Genomic DNA, 21,890 nt, shown 5'->3' with positions numbered 1-21,890 from the left:
ACTCTTCCCTGGTCCCATTGCCTTCTCACATCAAGGAGAGAAATTGCTGGATGAATTTTTGCTGGCAGGTGGCATTTAGGGGAGGAGAAGGAAACAAAGCTGGGGCAAACTATCCAGTCTTGTTTTTAATGTACCCTGAACATCATAAATAACGATAGCACCTGTTCCTAGCATCATGCCTTTGGCATGATAAGGAAGTCCATTGAGCAGAACAAATTATATACCAGTATATTCTTCCATTGACGTAAGAACTGATGGAAGGTGTTTTAATTTGATTCTCAGGAAGAATCTCTGGTTATCTATTTCAATGTTAACAGCATTGTTTTGAAGATTCTTTTCCATGTATATGATGGTATCTGAAGCGAGAGGCCTTCAAAACAGGAAAAACAGCATTTGTGACAACACAATGGAAGCCCTGCCCTTTTATACATGTGTACAATGTCAGCACATACAAAACTGCCATCATTCCTGTTTTAACTCCCTCTGCAGATGCTACTTTTTGCAGCAGTTAATCAGACACCAATATTATTAACAAAGTATAATGTTGCACAATGAAATACTTGTGTTTAGAAATGAATGCATTTACATTAAGATACAAGGTAATCAAAATATGTAGTACATGCTGCTGCTTGTGCATTCTTTAAATGACTATAAAACCTCATAACTTACTTCTGCTTCCTTCTTCTTCTTCTGCAATTTTTGGTCTTCAATCACTTTGTCCGTATGCTGTGGAAATGGTTTTGGAATCTGGATAACTGCTGCTTGAATCTTGGCCATGATTTCATTCTGCCTGCGTTTTTCTGCAATTTTCTAAATATTCAAAGGGAAAGATAGTAAGTTGTTTTAAATTGGTTACTGAATAAAACTTAATCACATAGAAGCGTTTTTAAAAATCCTTTCTCACTCCTATAGTGATATGCATCTTCCTCAATTTTGGGTCCTCTCCCAGAGAACTGGGAATTTGAGAGTTCTGTGCAGTCCTAGTTATTCCCAGCACTGCACTCTTCTGGATAGAGACATTGATCCTGGGATCTGTTGGAGCCACTCTCCCAACTTAGGAGTCACAGTCCTGAATGCTCCTATCACTACTGGGACCACTTTGGCTTTTACTTCCCACATTATCTCTAATTCTTCCGTTGGTCCTGGTATTTCTCTAGCTTCTCCTACTCCTTCTTCCCGATGTTGCTGTCACTTGGCACTGCTACATCTATCACCACTATTGTCTTCTGGTCCATTTCTACTACCACGATGTCTGATTGACTGGACAGTACCTGCTGTCTGCTGGATCTCTAAATATACCACAGGATCTCAGCCCTCCTGTTGTTCTCCAGTACCCTCTGTGGGATCTCCCATCTGGACTTGCGGGGTCTAGCCCAAATACTATGCCGATGTTCCTGTACACAATGCCAGCTACTTAGTTGTTCCATTCAGGGTATGCTGTTCCTGTCTGTACCCTGCCACTATGTTGGACTGTTTTTGAAGCCTTTCTGCATAGATCCTGTCTAGGGTGATAGACCACTCCAGATCTGGCGCTTAGTGCCTGTTCTTGTGCTGCTGTGATCAGTGCCATAGTGCTGTCTTTTTGTCCTGCTCTTTGTAGTCACTGGTAGGATTTTCTAATGTCTACTACCTCAGCTATCAATGTACATCTTATTTAGTCTTATCTTGTCATGGTACTTCCACTGCTTGATCTTCCTTCCATATCTGCTGCTGCCTCAGACATTCTCTCAGTAGCTTATCTTTGGGTGCCATCTTACTGATGCACTTCTGGATGTTCTGAGTTTTGTCCAGGAAAGTGGTTTTAACACTCAGATTCACTCAGATGAATAAGTATCATTCATTCATAATCATCTAATAAGGCTGGTGGGGGGGATTATTATTTTATCTGTATTATTACTATGAAGATGAAGCTATGGATATGTGGGTACAGAAATAGAACTGTACAATAGGGCTATATAATTTTAAGGCCAATTTTAATATGACTCTTTCACATATTTAATAATTTAAAATATTATCCTTTTATCACATAAAAACTCTATGGGATTCCACCAGGTTCAGTGCTCTTTCCCCTCCTATTCAACATCAACATGAAACTGCTGGGTAAGATTGTTCATTGCCATGGGGTGTATTGATGATACCCAATTAGGCCTTTCCACCTCTGACATCTTAAATGATACTGCTGATATCCTATCCCAGTACCTGGAGCCTATGGGACCCAGACAAGGAATGACAGGTTTTAGCTGAACCTTGGCAAGATTGAGTGGCTCTGGGTTTTAGAGACTATGCCATTTTTGGTGCTACACAGGGTTATACCCAGCGCATAATTTGTGGGTCTTCCCAGACACCCAACTCCTGCTCAAAGAGCAAGAGACAGTCATGTCTGGGATGCCTTTGCACAGCTTCATATTGTGCATTCATATTGGTTCATATTGTCTCTCTTCCTGGACAGGGAGGCTCTGATCACAGTCACTCATGTGGATAGCTGTTATATGTGAAGACATCCAGTTCCTCCCATAACCAGTGATAGTTTAAAGTGTATCTGGGGTATCTCTTGATGCATAAATCTATGTGCATGCTAACTCAAAATAATCAAGTGTTTTATGTAACTATTTCTGATTGTACTTTGTGTAACGTCCCATATCCTCTGGTAGATAATACAATTTCCTCTGCTTTTAATGGCATAGAATACAATCTTAACCCCAAGGTGCTTTTTCAAAAGGCAACTGGACTTTCTTTGTTTTTGCTTGAAGATGTTTTGCTTTTCATTCAAAGAAGCTTTTTAAGTTCAGAACTGATTCAGAAGATTCTTGGCTGAGAAGCAAGTCTTCAAGCAAAAACAAAGAAAGTCCAGTTGCCTTTTGGCAAAGCACTTTTGGGACAACCGTGATTGACAATAGACAATACAATCTTAACTACCTTTTTTCTGAAGTCTATCTATACACCATCCCCACCCACTCCCCATGTTAGGTCCTTCAGATGCATAAAAGCTGCAAGTCTTAGAAAGTCCAATCAGCCAGGCAATTTTTTAAAGAATTCTGAGACATGTTGTTCTGCCATGTCTGGAAGGGCATAAGAGTAATGGAAGTTAAACTGTAAAGACCAATTTACTAATACACCTGGCCTCAGATTAATTACAAAGCAAGGAATAAAGATATTGTGTAGCTGAGTCAGAGAAAGAAATCAGCACTCACCCTTTCAAGTTCTTCAGCCTTTTTTTCCTCCTGGATCTGTTTGGCTTGCTGTTGCTTCACAAAGTGCATGTCAGCTACCTTACTTTCCAAGATCTTGGCTTTGTTTTGAAAGCTGTCTGAAATTTGTTGGAGTGAGAGGTCTGCTTGGCGGGGTACTAGTGTTTTGAGTCTCTGAAATAAAATGCAACAGATATATACATACAAACATATATATGACACAGGAAGAAGCATGAGAACCTTGTTTGTCCTGGATTGGTGGATTTAATCCATTCTAGAGAAACTTATTTTTCCAAAGATAAATTTTACTGGATGAGACCAGGGATTGAGACATGCACAGGGAAGTTCCTTTTTTCACAAGCAAGGCCTCGTTGCTTGTGAAGCACCTCTTCATATTGCTCTTTAGTGAAGCAAAGTGGCCCTACAAGCACTACCAGGAGCTGTTTCCTAAGCAGTGAGGCCTAGAAAATGCTGTGCTTGATTTAATATAAGTAGGGCAAACAGCTTTTCTGTGCTGCAAAGTGCCTCATCTGAAGGACTGTCACAACCACATTAATTGTATGAGCCTTCCTTCATCTGGTAGCTTCTAGACGTGTTGGAGTATGGTTCCTATTATTCTCACCAGTATCATTAATCATGCAGATGGTGAATCCAGGGAGTTGTAACCGATACATCAGGAAGGTTCTTGGAGTTGCAGTGAATGTGTCGATGGGGTATCAGATTGGAAAAGTCTACATTGACTATCAATGTAGTCAAGGATTATTGTAAATCAGAGTTCTTTTATCTCTATTTGGAGATGTTGGACAGTATTTAGCATTGAATGCTCTATTTTTATTTTTTTCTCTTCCTAATCACAAGAATCTGAGAACTTAATAAAAGTTCTCAGATTCTTGTGATTAGGAAGAGAAAAAAATAAAAATAGAGCATTCAATGCTAAATACTGTCCAACATCTCCAAATAGAGATAAATACTAATACTCAAAAAACCTTCAATTGGATTATGATAATTTTTTAAAATAATTGCTTGTTTAAGAGCCCAGATTAGCTCAAGCAAAATATAATACAGCAAAAGAGAGAGAGAGAGAGAGAGAGAGAAAGGGCTTACATGTGAAAAACATGGTCTGAAAGATGCAGTACAGGCAGTCCTCGAGTTATAACCATTTGTTTAGTGACCATTCAAAGTTACAATGGACAGAAAAAAATGACTTATGACCTTTTTTCACACAACTGTTGCTGCATCCCCATGGTCACATGATCAAAATTCGGACACTTGGCAATTGGCATGTATTTGTCAAGTGTCCCGGGATCATGTGATCACCTTTTGTGGCCTTCTCAGAAGCAAAGTCAATGCGAAGCCAGATTCACTTAACAACCATGTTACTAACTTAATAACTGTAGTGATTCACTTAAAAATTGTGGCAATAAAGGTTGTAAAATGGGGCAAAACTCAACAACTGTCTTGCTTAATAATGAAAATTTTGGGCTCAACTGTGGTCATAAATTGAGGACTACCTATAAACTTAATAGATTTTTGCCCTGATGGTGAGGGTACAACCTGCTTAGAGGGAGCAATAATGTGAGGGAACATATATTCTGAAAAATGTATAGCACTGATCACTTTATTTACTTTTCTGGGCCTATAGCCTAGCTTCAACTTTACAAGATAGGAAATACAAGCCCTCAGACAACAGCTCATTGTTTCAAGACTGGAAGTGTAAAGATCTATGAAATACCTATTGGGAGAAGATAAATCAAAGAATTAGATTGTAATTAAAGTATCAGTTTTCTCCAGTGAACTAGTATGACGGGAAACAACTTTGAGAAATTCCCAGAGGTTTAAGCCAGTGGTACTATGAATTCCCATATGAATCAACACTGTGGAACTTGTTTGGTCCAGTGGAAAGCCTTCTGTGTGCTCCTATTCTTCATATGTACAATAAAATGGACCCAGAGTATTGTTGCAAATTATTAGAGGTGTTTATCTTCTGCGACTTGGTAGAAATTAATCCAAGATTTTTTAAAAAGTAATCACTTAGGTTTCTTTAAGGGGTTGGGTTTTTTTTTTAACTTTGTAGCAGCATAGTTTTTAAGAAGGTGAAAACATTTAAAACATCTTAAATGACCATGCAAACCAATAAGAAAGACAGCAGCAAAGTTTAACAAAATCTCTTTGTGAAAGGCAATCTCAATACACCTTTGAAAAGAGTTAGGGGCTAACTTACTAAGAAGACACTCCTAATGAGAACACCCTGGTCTCTATGGCAACTTGTCTATAAAAATAATATGAGAACTGGAAATATTTCTTTTAATTTTTTATTTAAAATCTAAAGTATAGATGAACAGACCAGAACAAATATTCCTTCTAAGTATTAAAGCCTATTGGGTGATAGCAATAGCAATAGCACTTAGCCTTAAATACCGCTTTACAGCCCTCTCTAAGCGGTTTACAGAGTCAGCATATTGCCCCCAACAATTTGAATTCTCATTTTATCCACCTCGGAAGGAAGGAAGGCTGAGTCAACCTTGACTGGTGAGATTTGAAATGCCAAATTGCAGGCAGCCGGCAGTCAGCAGAAGTAGCCTGCAGTACTGCACTCTAACCACTGTGCCACCGTGGCTCATGATGTTGGGCCAGTCACTCCCTCTCAGCCTAACTTGCTTAATATACTTGTTGTAGAGAAAAAAACAGGAGGCAGGAATACTGTGTTACAGCGGCCTCCAACCTTTTGGGCAACTGGGACCAGTTTCATGGAGAGAGGTTTTTCCGCAGACCAGAGGGGACATGGTTTTGTGTGCTGCCTGCATTCCACGGATGGGGCTTCGCTTGTTTGTGCGCACCAGTTTCTGGCATGCCGCTGCCCAATGCTGGTCCACTGACCAGGGGATAGGGACCCCTGCTGTATTAGGCCTGTTCTCTACCTTCACCTTAGCTGCAATTCCAACTGAAGCATCACTTGAACACCACTAACATTGATCAGAGGTATCAAACTCAATTTCATTGAGGGCTGCATCAGGGTTGTATTTGACCTTGGGAAATCAGGGTGGGCATGGCCAGCTCGATATGTTGGATGGTGCCTATGGTGGCCCGAGCACTCTGTCAGCAAAAATGGAGTCCGTTTTGGCTGTGGTGGCCTTCTGCAATCCTCTGCTAGCAAAAACGGAGCTGGGGAGTGTCACCTGTGGCCCTCGCAAGCTCCGTTTTCGGCTGAGATGGCTTCCTGTAACCCTCTGCCAGTGAAAACGAAGCTTGGGAAAGTTGCACACAGCCCTCCCAAGCTCTGTTTTCACTGGCAGAGGCACTGCGGGCTGGTCCTTCGCTGTCTCCAGGGCAGCCTCACTGGCCAGATCTAAGCACCCTGTGGGCCAGATCCAGCCCCGGGCCTTGAGTTTGACACCCTAATTAGATACTATCAGTCAATTGCAAAAGGCAGCTTTAATACCATAGAACAACAGTATCTGCCTATGCCAGGTCCCTGGGACGACTCGATAGGTAGATTAAAAATGCCAAATCCAATACGAACATCTGGTTGATAGCATGTTGAACTATAATAATAATATAATATGTATAAGAGGCTTTCAGGAGTGGAATCCAATATAAACACTATTATTAATAATTGAAACAATGCACTCTAGGCATACGGATGAAGTGGCCTAAACAGGAATTTTTGTCCTTGTACTGTATATTCATTTTTTTAAAAAAATTGATTTATATGCCGCCCTTCTCCGGACACTCAGGGCGTCTTACAATGCATTAAGCAATAGCCTTCATACTTTTGTATATTTATACAAAGTCAGCTTATTGCCCCCACAAACTGGGTCCTCAATTTACCCATCTTAGAAAGGATGGAAGGCTGAGTCGACCTTGAGCCTGGTGAGAATTGAACTCGCAGTAATTGCAGGCAGCTGGATGTTAAATGCTGCCTTAGGAGGCATTAGCCTCCTACGCCACTCAGCTCTTGATCCTCACTCACTCCCAAAAGGAGTAAATAGGAAGCCAATGCTTTGTTGACAGAAATTCACCGATACCAAAAGTGTCCTAACAGAAACAAGCTCACCTCACGATATATTTCGGTTCCTACACTTTTAAGCTTTGCATTAGCCGAAGGTCGCATTGCATCCATGGCAACTCCAGTGAGCCCTGCTTTTTTCTTTTTCTCTAGGGCCACATACAATTGGTACACAAGTTTGATAGCAGCTCCATGCTGCTCTGTCATGATGTTTCGGGCTACATTTTGGTCAAACTGTACACCCAGAAGTTGAAGGGTGGGCTCCATGCGAGAAAAGTTGTTAAGTTTTGCATTGGCAAGCCTGTTGAGACAATATAAAAAATTCTAAATATGTAGAATATTAAAACTTTCTTGTGAATTCATCTGCAAGCCTAATACGCTTCAGTAAGCCTCATGTGTGGTATGGCAGCAATGGAACTAAGCAAAGTCAGAACTCATAAACATGCCTGGTTTTCAGCTCAAAGGAGATTTTATCATTATACCATACAATAATTTATTTCCACACCATGAACTTGATCAACAAGTCCGTGGCCCATCAAGACCACTGTTCCATATCTCCAAGCTAATCCATATAGGAATCTAAAAAACAGAACAGAATCTTGCCACTGCATCTGAGGTGACATAAGCAGTCATGCTGTTTCTGAAATTGGCTACTGTGACTAGTTATCTGGTGACACAAGTGAACCTCTTGTTAATCTATCACTTAGTATGACAGGAAAATCAGTACCTTCAAAATCTGCAAATTGTGAAATGCAAGTCATTGTCTTGCTATTGGGCTTGACATGTAAAATTAGCATTGTCACGCACCTCCTGAATTTCATAACTGAATCCAACCACTCCTTAATCTTCATGCTGTCCTTCTTACTGGGACTGTTTGTTCACTTGATGTCTCCAACCAAGCAATGGCAAGAATACAAAGAGTACCAAACTCTACTCTTTTGGTATTCTCCCTTTATATACTGGTGGAGATATGTTGGAGTAGGGGTGGGGAATTTATTGGCTTCCAGAAAGCTTTGAGCCCTGCCACGCTATCCAAAATTGCCAATGTAGAATTTATCTGTCCTGCATCACTCTCACCAAAAATGGCTTGTAAAGTCAGTCTTTCAAAGCAAAGGCAAAGACCTAGAGACAGTTCAAGAAAGTGTTTTCTTTCAAAGCAGAAGCAATTATATGGAGAAAAATGCACATTTCTGCTTTGCTGGTTCCTTACAGATCATAGCCATCTCTGTGATAATTCTGGGGACATGAGTATAAACAAGGTGTTCTTTTTGTAACTTTTAACAACTATTGGTCATTCTGGCTATGGGTGGTTATTGTAGTTCAGAAAAGCCGGGCAGGAGACCACACAATCCTTTTCTGTTTCAGTGGGAAACTGACTGGGCAATGGCAAACATGGGAATGAAGGAAAGATTCTACATAAAAAGTGGGAAGGGGAATTGCCCAAATTCCCACCCTGTTCTCCAATACAAGGAAATGTTAATTGAACCTACTGTAGTTTTATTATGATATGGTATTGAGTAAATCGGAACATTGTTAGAACAGTATTAATACTACCTACCTGCTTTGTGAAAACTGAGCAAAATCTTCCTGAAGTTCATACTTGTTTAGAAGTTCTCCAATGAGATAACCAGAAGAAAATTCTCTGGCGAAAGATTCTATATCTGATTTAATTTCCAAAGGAAAAAGGAAAGTAGTTTGTTTACAAGTTGCAACTCTTTGCATTTGCATTATGCATTTGATGCATAATCATCCATTATTATCATGATGTACAGTATAACAACCTGACTTATCTTTAATGGGCTTGATTTATTTTTTTTATTTCTGTTCGCTGCCCAGAATTCCCAGGCATATGGGCAACTATATACATCAAACAAACAAACAAACAAACAAACAAATAGTTCATCAATAAACATTGGTTTGCTTGTCACCATGCTAACATGGAATCAGTCTTCTTTGAATCTTCCAATAGATTTATGGAAATAGATAAGTGAAGAAGTTAAGTATGCATTCTCTAGCATGAGATAAATTGCATAATTTATCTCACCAACACTTTTTCAACAACTAAATAAAGAGTTTTAATAATATATAGCAACCTATGACTAGTAGGATCAGAGATATTTTCAACGACAGAATTTTTAATGTACTACTTTCACTGGAAAAGTTGAGATACATTAACAGATGAATCAACCTTGAAATAGCCCATGCTGAAATGTACAGCACAGTCATAAATCAGACCAGGAAATGTTTTATGACATTTTGTATTAAAATTTTAAATAAGTATTAATTATTCAAATAACATTAAGATAATACAAACAAATAATAAAAAATTAATATAATATAAAGTAAAAATGTGTAGTGTTTAGAATGTGGGGATGTCAGCCTTCCCCTGTTGACTAGACAGGAAACATGACCAAATGAGTTAATTCTACTATATTGTAAAGCTGCAGTAACAGAATCTTGTAAATCTGAAATCTGATATTTTGTGGTTTGGCTACTTTGGTCACAGTTTGATCAGCAAAAGTTACAGTTGGCTCTCTAAGCGCCTATGGATAGAATATCAGGTAGTACTCAAAATAATAAATATTGGCTAGGAAGAATCACCAAGGAAACAATTGCCATCTCACTCCCTTACCCACATGAATTGGCCCTAAAATTTTTATTTATTTATTTATTAAATTTCTACCCTGCCCATCAAACCTAAGTAACTATGGGCAGTTTACAAACAATAATATGTTATCCGGGGCATCACTTAATTTCTAATCCTAATTTTCCATTTTAGGAGTAAAATCTGATTGTAAGTAACACAAATACTAAAAATCAGTGGTACATCATCTTGAAGGTTTGAACAAAGAAATAAAAGCAAAATTGTAATATAAGCCTGAAGTGAGCCTAACACCAGTAAAAAAAGGACCTTTCCCAAAACAAAACATAAAATCACTGCCCTGTGAACTAAAGTGAATAGAACATTGGATCTTCTGCTTCACCTCAGGAGGATTTCATCTCCAGTGTGGGTGGAACTCTGCTCTGGAGGGAAAGCATTTTGTAGCTAAAACATTAGGAACTATGGAATAAACAGATCCCTACAAGGACTGCTTGCCCTCTGGAGTCCTTTTTAATTGAGAGAACCTAGCCAGAAGTGCATCCCTTGAATTTGCAAAAGCATCCTGGGTGATGAAAATCCTTCCTTTGTTTTCCTTATAGGAATTTCAGTTATGTAAATGGATTGCTGAGAAGGAACATCTTCCAAAGGCTTTTCATGTACCCTGTGTTTCCCCGAAAGTAAGACCCTGTCTTATATTTTTTTTGAACCGCACGCTTGGCCTTATTATCGGGGATGTCTTATTATTTTGGGGCGCATGGAGCAAGATGGGGCTCCTCTTTTGGTCTTACCTGATTTCCAGCTCTGCGTTTAAATATTTTCGGGGGCGGGCTTATTTTAGCGCATGCATTCAAAAGCCCGATTGGGCTTATTATCAGGGAATGTCTTATTTTCGGGGAAACAGGGTAAGAATCTCTGTGTCTAAACTCTGGTAGAGATTTGTTTCCTTAAGTCAGAAGTGTGAAAATCATGGTTTCTCAGCAATTCTTCTATGGGTATCCAGATTCTTCCCCATCCCTCAAAGTGGGCAGGACCAAAACGGTTACCTTAAGTAAGACTTGTAGAATTTAGGCCAAATGGGTGACATTAGCAGCATCTTCACCCTTTCCTGAGGGAGTCCTCAACCCACTCGCTTTTGATATACAGCTCTCAACATACCACAGAAAGCCCTGAAGCTGCAGTAAATGGAACGCGCAGGACTTTCTCCTCAAAGGTGAGGAGAAAGGAGAAAATAATAAATATTATTTATTATTTTTGAATTAATTTTATTATTATTTATTATTTTCCATTTAAAAAAAAAAATCTTCCCTTGCAGCAGATAAAAAGGCAGGCAGAAGGGTCCACTCAGGCACCCGTTTTCCAATTCTGTGGCAAAAGCAAAACACACACACACAAAAACCCCACAACAGCACGATGGAGACCGCGGTGCCTCTGAGCATATCTAAAATGCCATGCACTTTGGGTGCTTTTCTTCCGTCCCTGAAGGGAAAAAAGCAGGGCTCAGTTTCAAGGGGAAAAAAAGACACGATCTGTTTTGACACGAGATGGAAGATATATATATATATATATTCATATATTTATTTTATTCACACACACACACATATATATAAAGTGTTTTTCTATAGAGACACCTGGTCTACCCCAACATGTTGAAATAGATCTATACTAGTCTCCCTTTATTTATCAGCAAAATATAAATTATATATATATTATATATTCATATATATATTATATAAATTCATATATATATATTTCATATATATATATTTCATATATATATATTCATATATATATGAATGTTCCCTCCTGTTGGAGGAGCCTGCGGGGAACCAGGGGAGTCCCCCCCGCCTGGCGCCTCAAAGCAATGGCACCCCGCTTCCTCGGACTCACCCACTGTCCGCGAGAGCTTCACTTCCCGATTCAGCCAATCGCACAGAATGCCAGTCATGGCCGCGAGCGGCCGCAGTTCCGCGCCCTTTCCCCGCTTGGCTCGAGACCGGCTCGAGCCACCACTCCGCGTCCCGTCACCATGGCAACCGGCCCTTTCGCGCCAGCATGGCTTAAAAAGAGCGGCACGCCAAGCAGCTCCGGGGAGAATAGATGTGAGCTTGCGCAGACGAGCCAAACGGGCTCCGCTGAGGCCGGAATTGGGTAAAGAAGGTCCTGCCGAGAAGCCAAAGGAACGCGGTTTGTAGGTGAGAGCATGCGCAGTTTACAAACTTTATTGTAGCACTATCACCACCACCCCATCCCACCTTCGGGATGGTTTCCAATCGCTTTGGGAAGGATGGTGGAGATTTTAAATCCCGGAGCAAGAAACATCTTTTTAACTTTCGACTAATCCTGCAGTTGCTACGTCCCTTTTCTTTCTTCCCTCCCTCCCTCGCCTCCTTTGCTTTGGAAAGTTGCGAGGCAGGTGGAAATTTAAACCGGTATGAATGATACAAAAAGCTGGATCTCTTCAATGTCTGCTTATGATACGATACGATCTGAAGTTCAGTGTTGGAGGGGACTTGGGAGGTCTTCTAGTCCAACCCCCCACATATATCACCTTCCAGACAAAACTTGAGAGAGAAGAGATTGGTCCAAAGTCAGCTAAGAAGTTTCTGTTCAGCCAAATGCAGTTCAGCCTGAGTATTCTTAGGAGTAGTTCAGCTCCTGATCCATAGCGTGACTTGTTTTTACAAATGTTTACTTGTTGGTGTTACATGAGCCTCTTCATAGTTGTCTACGGAGTAGGGAGTGTGAAAGACAATGAAGGAGGGATCTTCATTCCTCCACAAAGAGTCAAACTATTCTCCAAAGTACCTGAGAGTAGGACAAGAAGCAATGGATGGAAACTCATCAAGGAGAGAAGCAACCTAGAACTAAGGAGAAATTTCCTGCCAGTTAGAACAATTAATCAGTGGAACAACTTGCCTCCAGAAGTTGTGAATGCTCCAACACTGGAAGTTTTTAAGAAGATGTTGGATAACCTTTGTCTGAAGTGGTGTAGGGTTTCCTGCCTGGGCAGGGGGTTGGACTAGAAGACCTCCAAGGTCCCTTCCAACTCTGTTATTCTATTTCTATTTAGATGAACAGATTTGAAACAGCTGAATCCTTCAACCTTAGAAGCCAGAGTTGCTAAGTGCTGGAGTTTTAAACCCATTTCTGAGTTTTATCCCTGTCTAGGTTTCTAGGTCTTTGAATTTTAAAATTTAATGTTTAAACCTGAGTCATTTTGTTACCTGAATTCTTTGTAAAATATCTGGATTTACTTGAATGTAAATCGTGTGTGTGTGTGTGTGTGTGTGTTAAGGAATCTCACTGGCCATCCTAATAGAAATTGGATAGAGCCCTACAAAGCCAGAGAAACTCAAACTCTGCAAGCAAAAGCAAATGTTCCTAAAAATGGAACATTTTCTCTCTATGGGGTGAGTTTTGGAAAGAGTTCTGTTTGCCTTTGTTCTCCTGCCTTAATAGATCTTCACCTGGAGATAGTGAAGGTGTGACCAATGTGAAGAAATTGGTTTAGATTGCTGTAAGCAATAATACTGTTTGTTTTGGCTTACAATGAGGTATAAACCCAGCCAGTGACTCCTGCATCTTTTTAATGTATTTCAATGGAGTTCTTTGTGCATTTTGTCGTCTGCAGCCTGTTATGGGTAGAAAATATTGATTTTGATCTACAGCAATCTAGAGGAAAGAGGGTGAGCTGGAGAGGATTTGGAAATCTTGATTGTGAAAATAATGGTGCATTTGTCTATGTCTTATTTCAGTCCCACTGAATTCATCTAGAGAGCATTCTGCAGAATGAAATTAGTGGGTCTTCTAACAGACTAATGGAATGGGGAGATTGATGGGCAGAATCATATCTTCCCTGATTTCTTTGCTTCCATGATAAAAACAATACATTAGAAGATGTCCTATAAAAATTGGATCTCTTTGGGAACTCTCATCTCACATTCCTCAGTAGCATTTGCCAAGTGTATGAATATATTGGGATCAAATGAGACCTTTTAGGCTGCTTAAGCACTTAGAATCAAGAATATATAATCCATTTATGAACAGAATCTGCGCTTCAATCTTAATATGTTGATCTGGACTGTTCTGAAGAACGGTGACACAAGTATTGCTTGGCAGTATATTTTTTGAATAGGAGTCTATTTACTCTGGTCTTGCCTTGATTATGTAAAAAAAAAAAGATGGAAGGTGTTAGCATCCTACCTACTGGGTTTCCCTGAAAATAAGACTCAGTCTTATATTTTGGGCGGCTCCAAAATAAGCATTAGGGCTTTGTTTTGGAGAAACACAATAACAGGGTGATCAGCCCGGCTGAGCACCCCATCCCCCCAGTGTGTGCACAAGAGATGGCGAGCTTGCAGGAGTTAATAGTATCCGGCAGCAGCTGCAGCCCACCAGCCCCTTGATTGGCATACTCTAGAGTTGCGCAGCCTGTGCAGCTCAGGTAAATTGATTACCTAACGAAGCAGCAGACGAAGGCAGAGGCACTGGGGGGAAGGCAGATGATCCAGAAGTGTTGCCTGGGCCGCGGAAAAGCCAAGAGTCGGAGGGCCAGAGTGGGCGGGTGGCTGAGGGGGCTCGTCTTCACATAGCGGCACTGGCAGCAGACGGAGGCAAAGGTGCAGGAGGGAAGGCAGGCATCCGGATGCGCCACGCAGGCTGCAGGCAAGCCAAGAGATGTGAAGATGAGCCTCCCACGGCCACCTGCCCACTCCCAACGTTTCTCGGCTTGCCTGTGACTCATGCGGTGCGTCCAGATCACCTGCCTCGCCCCCCGCACCTCTGCCTCTGGACAGGTAATCAACTCACCTGTGCTGCACAGGCTGTGGCTGCTGCTGGACACAGTCAGCCCCCACTGTCTCCAGTGCTGGCCAGGCCTACACACACACACACACACACACACACACACACACACACACATCCTGGCTAATGACGACCTTAACTGGGGCTTATTTTGGGGTGGGGCTTATATTAGCACGCTAAAAAACCAGGCTAGGGTTTCTTTTCTGGTTAGGTCTTATTTTCAGAGAAACACGGTATTTAACTAAAATGCCTAAAGCCTGCTCAGTACCTCACTGGTACCAATGAGATTTCAGTAACTCTTGCTCATTTTGCTCATTACTGAGAGATGAGTGAAAATGTCAGTCAGTTTAACTTCTGTTTAAACCACATTGTGAATTCAGGCAGTCCTCACCTTACGACCATAATTGGGATCAGAATTTTGGTTACTAAGCAAAGTAGTTGTTAAGTGAGTATAACCTGATTTTATGACCTTTATTGCCATGGTTGTTAAGCAAATCACTCCAATGAAAGAATCAGTTGATTGTTAAGCAAATTTGATTTCCCTCATTGATTCTGTTTGTTGAAAGCCAGCTGGAAAGGTTGCAAATTGTAATGACATAACTCTGGGTTGCTGCAACTGTCATAAATACAGGCCAGTTGCAATCAGCCACATTTTAATCATGTGATATTGGTGATACTGCACAGGGTGTAAGGGATAGGACTCCTTTGTAAATTACTTTTTTCAATGCTATTGTAAAGTTGATTAGTTGCTAAACAAATGGTTATAAGTCAAAGGCTATTTCTATTTCAGCCAGATGCAGGATATACATATTTTAAAATGAAATAGTTAAAGACTGAGGAATATTGTAGTTCTTTATTTTTGAAGAAATAGCTGATAGTTCACAGGTTTGTTGCCAAAAGACAGTTCAAACTACATGTGTTAACTATTGTGTTTGATGAAAGGGTGGGTACATTTATAACCAGCTGTTTATAATAAAAACTGTTCTTACACGTGAGCATTTTATAAAAGTATGACTCAGTATATCAATCTTATTCATATGTACCTTGCCTCAGGCCTTACTATAAGACCAGTCCTTTTAACCGTTAAAATCAATGCTGTATTTACTACTTTGTACACAGTATTGAAATTCAGTTGTAAAATCCAATATTGCGCCCAGGGACTTAGACCCATGTGATGAGGCATTTTCTTCCCTCCCCTGTGCATCGTTAGAAGCTACACTAAAAGCTTGGTGATTTTAGAAACAGATTTTGAGATATTCTGGGGCCTGTGACAGGAATCATCAACTACCATCAGCAGAAACATTCCATAGATTTCTTTACTTTTGAATTCCCCTTCGTAGAAGGTGTGCAAAGTTTGTATTGCACAGGTGTTGATAAATGCTGTAATGAAATCCAGGTTGATTGATCAGCTCAATTATTTTGCACAATGGTTGGTGCTGATCCAAGTATAATAATATAGGTCTGCAGTTTATCACTAACAATTTGACGTATGTTCCAGCTGCATCAGGTTGGCTGACCTGACACAATACTGTCTTTTACTTGAAGACTAGATTGTGCTATGTGAAAGCTAAACTGCATTTTAAGTTAGCAATGTGATTCCAAAACGTGCTTTCCAATTGATTGTTTTATATCTTGAGGAGAAAAAAACAACTATGGGCACTCATCTGGAATGTGCTCTGAATTCAGACTAAAGATGTAGCTTCAATTGAATCTTTTTTTAAAAAGCATCTCTTTCTCTGGAAGTACATGAATCAGAACAAATGATGACCTACTGTAATAGTGTTGTTATCTTTCTGTCATTCAGTTGCTGGTAAACTCACCATGATACTTACCTTTCTAACGATGTCTTTTTCGATTGTCTTCAGTTCTCCAAACCATCAGAATCTTTCTTCTACAGGACTCTTTCCTTTAAATTATTTGTCCAAAATATTTCATGTATAGTTACATCATTAATGCTTGCAGCAAACCATTTACTTATAATTATTTGTTTTTCTTGCTGTCCAAGCATTCCCCATAGTTTTCTCCAGTGCTGCAAGACATCATTTTCTTGTTTCAGTTATTCAGCTTATTAACTTTTTAAGTCATATCCACAGTGACTTAACAATATGTTCCTTTATTGTTAAGGTGATGTCTTTTCACTTTAATCTGACATAAACTGTTTTCCCCACAATCTTTTTCAGATGTCTCTTTATTTCATGGCTGCAGTCAAAATCATTGTGAAATTTCTGAGCCTAGGAAAACAAGGACCGTTACTGTTTCTTGCCAATTTGCATTGGGCTGGAATTTCCTGTTGACAGAATCTTAGTTTTATTAACATTGAACTGTACAATGGCTTTTGTAATCTTGTCACCTTCATCCAGAGATTCCTTAAGTCTTGCTCACTTCAAGCCTCAAGGATGTTTGAGGATGCTGATGTTTCATATTTCTTCTAGTCCAGAATGATATCTTCTGCATATCAATTAAATTAATAAGATGAAAATATGCCAACTTGGCACAAGTAGTTCCCAGTTTATTGCTCCTCATTCCATTTAGACTCCATATTACTTTGCTTCCTGGTCAATATGCATATTTTTAAATAGGCAGATAGGTGGACTTTATGGGCTCACCCATGTTTTAAGGGTTATTCGTTATTTGTACACTAAGTCAAAAGCATTAGCCTAATCAATAAAGCAAAAAATAGATGTCATTGTGGAACTGTACAAACTTTCCCATCATCCGTCAGATGTTAGCAATTGATCTCAGGTTGCCTCTTTGGAATCCAGCTTGTAAATCTGACATTTCTCATTCCATGTGTTGCTAAAGTTTGGATTGCACAAACTTGAGTGCTAGCCTAGTAACATGTAGAGGTAAGTGTAATTGTTTGATACTTTGAACATTCTTTGGCATTTTTTTTGTTTGATATGAATTATAAATTGCTGTATGGATCAGTAATCTCAATAAAGATTTTGTGTATATGTGTGTGTATATGGATGTGTGTGTATATGAATAATAAATTGCTCTTGGCAATATTATATTTTCTGTTTCTGCTTTCAGACTGGATGTGCTCCTTTCATTCAATCATCTTTTAGAATTTTTAGAATCTTTTAGAATCTTTTAAAAAGAGCCTTGGTAGTACAGGGGTTTAAGGCACCCTGTTATTAAGCTTATTAAGACCAGCTGCCTGCAATTACTGCAGGGTTCGAATCTCGCCAAGGCTCAAGGTTGACTCAGCCTTCCATCCTTTCTAAGGTAGGTGAAATGAGGACCCAGTTTGTGGGGGCAATAAGCTGACTTTGTATAAATATAAAAAAGGATGAAGGCTATTGCTGAGCACATTGTAAGCCGCCCTGAGTCTTCGGAGAAGGGCGGCATATAAATCAAATAAAAAAAAATTTTTTTTAAACAGTTCTGTTGATATTTCATCAATTCCTTCAACTTTGTTATTAGCAATGTTTTCTAAGGGCCATTTTACTTTCTAGAATGTCTGGCTCTACTTAAATGATCAAATCTTCACTGTTCTTTATATAAACCTTAACTGTCTTTTTATATTATTGTTCTTTATTGTACACCGCCCAGAGTCAAATTCCGTGAGATGGGCAGCTATATACATATGATAAATAAATAAAATATATGTAATTGATTTGGGGATATTTTCTGTGTCATTTATCCAAAGAGTTGCATAATTCTTTTTGTGTCGTCTTTATCTAGTAGAACATTGGCTTCTATGTTGTTTATTGAATCCGTCTTTGCACCAGATGTTGCAGTAATTTGTGTAATTTGCGTAAATAAATGTCTTGCGCTTCCCATTTGGTTTTAATCCTTTATGTCTTCATATTTATTTGATTGCATTGCGTTGCGTTGCGTTGCATTGCATTTCTATTCTATTCTATTCTATTCTATTCTATTCTATTCTATTCTATTCTTGTATTTCCCTTGAACTCACTTTATACATGGACAAATCTTCTTGTCTCAGCCGTCTTTTTCTTTCTAACCGTTTTCCATTATTTTTGGCTTATTAACCTTCAACTCTCAGCAATTGCTATGTTGGCTATGGAATTCTTGGAATTGAATTTCACATGACTGCAATTTAACAAGTTTGGGAAACACTCATATAGACTTTTATGTCACCAAGAATGACAGTTTCACATTTAATGCTTTTTGTAAATATCTTATAAGTGGATAATGCCACGGTTTTTGAATCTTCAGCCATTGGTCATTTGAATAACAAAAATCCAGTGAGGTAGTTTAGGGTGAGAGACAGTCACTGATCCCGAATCATCCAGTGACTTTCATGGTTAAACACAGAACTGAACCACAGTCTTCCTGATCTCAGTTGGTCATCTGATCCTCAAAATTCTTTATTACTTAAAAACATGTTTATAAAATAAGTATTGTTTTTGAGTCAATTACATTTAAGTTTTTCTTCACAAAAGTGCTTGTAAAAGTGGCTCTATATTTGTGTGAGAGAAAGAAAGAACACCCCACCATGGCCATGTGCTAACTTTTGCAGGCCTCTTAGGCAAGATGAATTCTCTCCCAAAGATGCTTTTTCAAGAGGCAACTGGGCTTTCTGGTTTTTCTCTGAAGACCTTTTGCTTCTCATCCAAGAAGCTTCTTCAGCTCTGACTGGATGGTGGGGAATGGAAGGATTTATAAATCATCATCCAGTCAGAGCTGAAGAAGCTTCTTGGATGAGAAGCGAAACATTTTCAAAGAAAAAACAGAAAGTCCAGTTGCCTCTTGAAAAAACATCTTTGGGACAACCGTGACCTGGATGATTGAGAATCTCCATAGATATCTGGGCCCACAATTTCCTTAATGTTCCCAATCTGTTTTATTTGCTTTCCTAACTTAAAGCAAAAGAAAATGGCAGAAGAAGTTGGCCATCCATGTCCCAATTTATATCACAGCTCTTCTGAAACAACAAGGAAGTGAAAAAAGAGCCAGAATTTTAAGTTGTCAGTGGATGCTTAGCTGGAGAGTAACTGCAGCTTCTGATCAACAGATATTAGTAGCTGTTTCCAAAAGAACAGGAGCTTGACCTCATAATTTCATATGTCACATGAGTTTAATCTTTGTGAATTGAGAAAATAACCCATAAAGTGATAAGGGTAAACATTAGCAAATATAATGTATCTGTACAGGCATGGGTAACTGGAAATAATAATAACAACTACTGTATACTTGCAAATGGAAGGAAATTCAACAGCAATAGATATATATTCTATCTCTGAATCTGTTATGGTGTTCAGCGATTCCTGACCTGGGCTGATGCTAAGCATATGAAATCCTATTTTAAAATAAAGTCTGCTTCATTCAGTGAGACTCATTCTTATATATATGTATAGAAGTTAAGTAAGAATGCTCAAACATTATAAAAACTTATATTTTCTTTAAATTATAAAAAAAATATAAAAATTTAGCGAGCAACAGTACTTGCATCTGAACTCCCAAGTGAATCTGAACACAGGGAAAGTAGTAAGGTAGTGACAACTTGTTCACTTTCTTGAGTATATTCTCCAGGATCGAAATAGGCTGACAGACCAAATATTCAGATAGAGAAATATGTTCAAAACCCACTTATGAATGGTGAAATACAGCTAAGGGGGATCTGAAAATAAGACGATAAAGCCAAAAATGGATGGATGAAATCATTGATTGATTAGCTGGCTCAGCAATCATTTCAGCATTCTTTATCCTCTAAAATAGGTAGTTTATACATGTTATATAATTTTACATCGTACAGTACCAGCAAGACTTGGTGATCTAATTAAGTCTTTATGATGAGGCAAAACCAGTCTTTTTTTTCCATATTTAAATAATGAAGATATTTATGAAAGAGAACAAAAGAGAGGGGGGGAAAAACAATTTTAAAGATAGGCTTTGTGGTTGTTTTGGGGCCATTCAGAGTAATAGCATTTTTATGTGTAAATAAAATGCATAGAGATCTAACCTGAAGCAGTGAACATTTGGCTCCCTGAAAATAGGTTTACCACTAATTGCCTTTTCAACTTTGTGCAGTGTACAAACAAATTTAACTAGTATAAGATGCCACAACCTGTTATAATCATCTTTGTAAGTAAATTGAACCTAGATTATTTCTCTGACTTAGATTTTCCTATTTTGAGGAGCAATTGGATAGATTAAGAATAAAATAAAAGAACTTTCACTTTTTCCCCCTTTGTACTTGTAAATCATACAGTATTACAAAATGCTGGAAGAGATTTTTGGATTAATGTTTAAAAAAATCTCTCTCTGCCTTTCTAATATAAAGTATTATTTATTTATTTATTTATTTATTTATTTATTTATTTATTTTTCATATTTGTATACCGCCCTACTCCCGAAGGACTCAGGGCGGTGAACAGCCATAATAAATACAAATACATATAGAAGTTAAAAAAAACTTTAGTTATCTACACCAGGGGTGTAAAACTCGATTTCATTGAGGGCTGCATCAGGGTTGTGTTTGACCTCGGAGGGGCGGTGGGGGGGGTGTCCAGGTGGGCATGGCCAGCTCGCCGTCACTCCTGGCAGAGGGTTGCAGGAGGCCGTGGCAGCTGAAAACGGAGCTCAAAAGCCTGGCAGAAGCACCACAGCAGTCCTTTGCTGTTTCCAGGGCGGCCCCTCAGGCTAGATCTAAGTGCCCTGCATTCCAGATCTGGCCTCCGGGCCTTGAGTTTGACACCCCTGATCTACACAAACACCAATCCAAAATCATTTCATTAGATTAATTCCTTAAGTGTGAGATTTACAGCCTAATCCAGTGTGTTTTCAGTGGAGATTTGGGTACTGTGTCATCCCATATGTTTCGGAATATCGGCAATGAAATGACAATATATACGGTAGTTACTTTCAGTTACCACACATAGTGCTGGTGATATACAACTACATGCATTCATATGGCTTATTCTTAGGGATTTGAATCATAATAGAAGATAATCAAAGATCTCAGTGTATAATGAAATGAATGTAGGGAAGAATACAATTGAAGTGCATATCACAGTCTTCTTTCTGAGTTGGAGATGCCCCTAATTACTTAATTCCCCATAAATAAAACAGCCTGCTGATTGTGGTTCACTAGTATGAGGGGTTTAAGCTGATGAGGAGAGGCATAATGGATTGCAGAAGATAACTATGAACCAAAATATTCAATATTTTTATCCTTGGGGATGTAGCACCAGGGGTGGGTTCTAATTTTTTTTTACTACCGGTTCTGTGGGCGTGGCTTATTTTGTGGGTGTGGCTTGGAGGTCATGTGACTAGGGCGTGGCTAGCTGGTCAGAGTCATTTCTGGAAGGGCCTCGCACTT

The 21,890-nt window shown here is 39.2% G+C and overlaps 2 protein-coding genes across 12 annotated transcripts in view; one reads left to right on the top strand and one right to left on the bottom strand.

Annotated features, from left to right (window-relative positions):
• The window catches only part of SPEF2 (sperm flagellar and cilia associated 2), a 116,379-nt gene extending 104,401 nt beyond the window's left edge, over window positions 1-11,978 (bottom strand). For all 7 annotated transcript variants that reach the window (XM_087888208.1, XM_087888212.1, XM_087888210.1 and 4 more), the window contains exons 1-5: window positions 11,684-11,978; window positions 8,753-8,855; window positions 7,243-7,495; window positions 3,192-3,362; window positions 670-810 (exon numbers count right to left, since the gene is read on the bottom strand). In XM_087888208.1, coding sequence (XP_087744334.1) covers window positions 670-810; window positions 3,192-3,362; window positions 7,243-7,495; window positions 8,753-8,855; window positions 11,684-11,741 — 726 coding nt within the window. In that variant the 5' untranslated portion in view covers window positions 11,742-11,978. The remainder of the gene's footprint in view (window positions 1-669; window positions 811-3,191; window positions 3,363-7,242; window positions 7,496-8,752; window positions 8,856-11,683) is intronic.
• PRLR (prolactin receptor) overlaps window positions 11,832-21,890 on the top strand; it is a 176,972-nt gene continuing 166,913 nt past the window's right edge. For 2 of the 5 annotated variants that reach the window (XM_087888217.1, XM_087888214.1), the window contains exon 1: window positions 11,832-11,988. The gene's annotated coding sequence lies outside the window, so the exon portion shown is untranslated. The remainder of the gene's footprint in view (window positions 11,989-21,890) is intronic. The other 3 variants (XM_087888219.1, XM_087888216.1, XM_087888215.1) reach the window with 2 other exon arrangements.

The sequence above is a fragment of the Pantherophis guttatus genome, chromosome 2 (genome assembly GCF_059756535.1).
Source record: "Pantherophis guttatus breed Tessera chromosome 2, ASM5975653v1, whole genome shotgun sequence".
Classification (NCBI taxonomy): Eukaryota; Metazoa; Chordata; class Lepidosauria; order Squamata; family Colubridae; genus Pantherophis; species Pantherophis guttatus.
The sequence above is the reverse complement of the archived record's forward strand: the minus strand, read 5'-3'. Positions and strand labels throughout refer to the sequence as shown.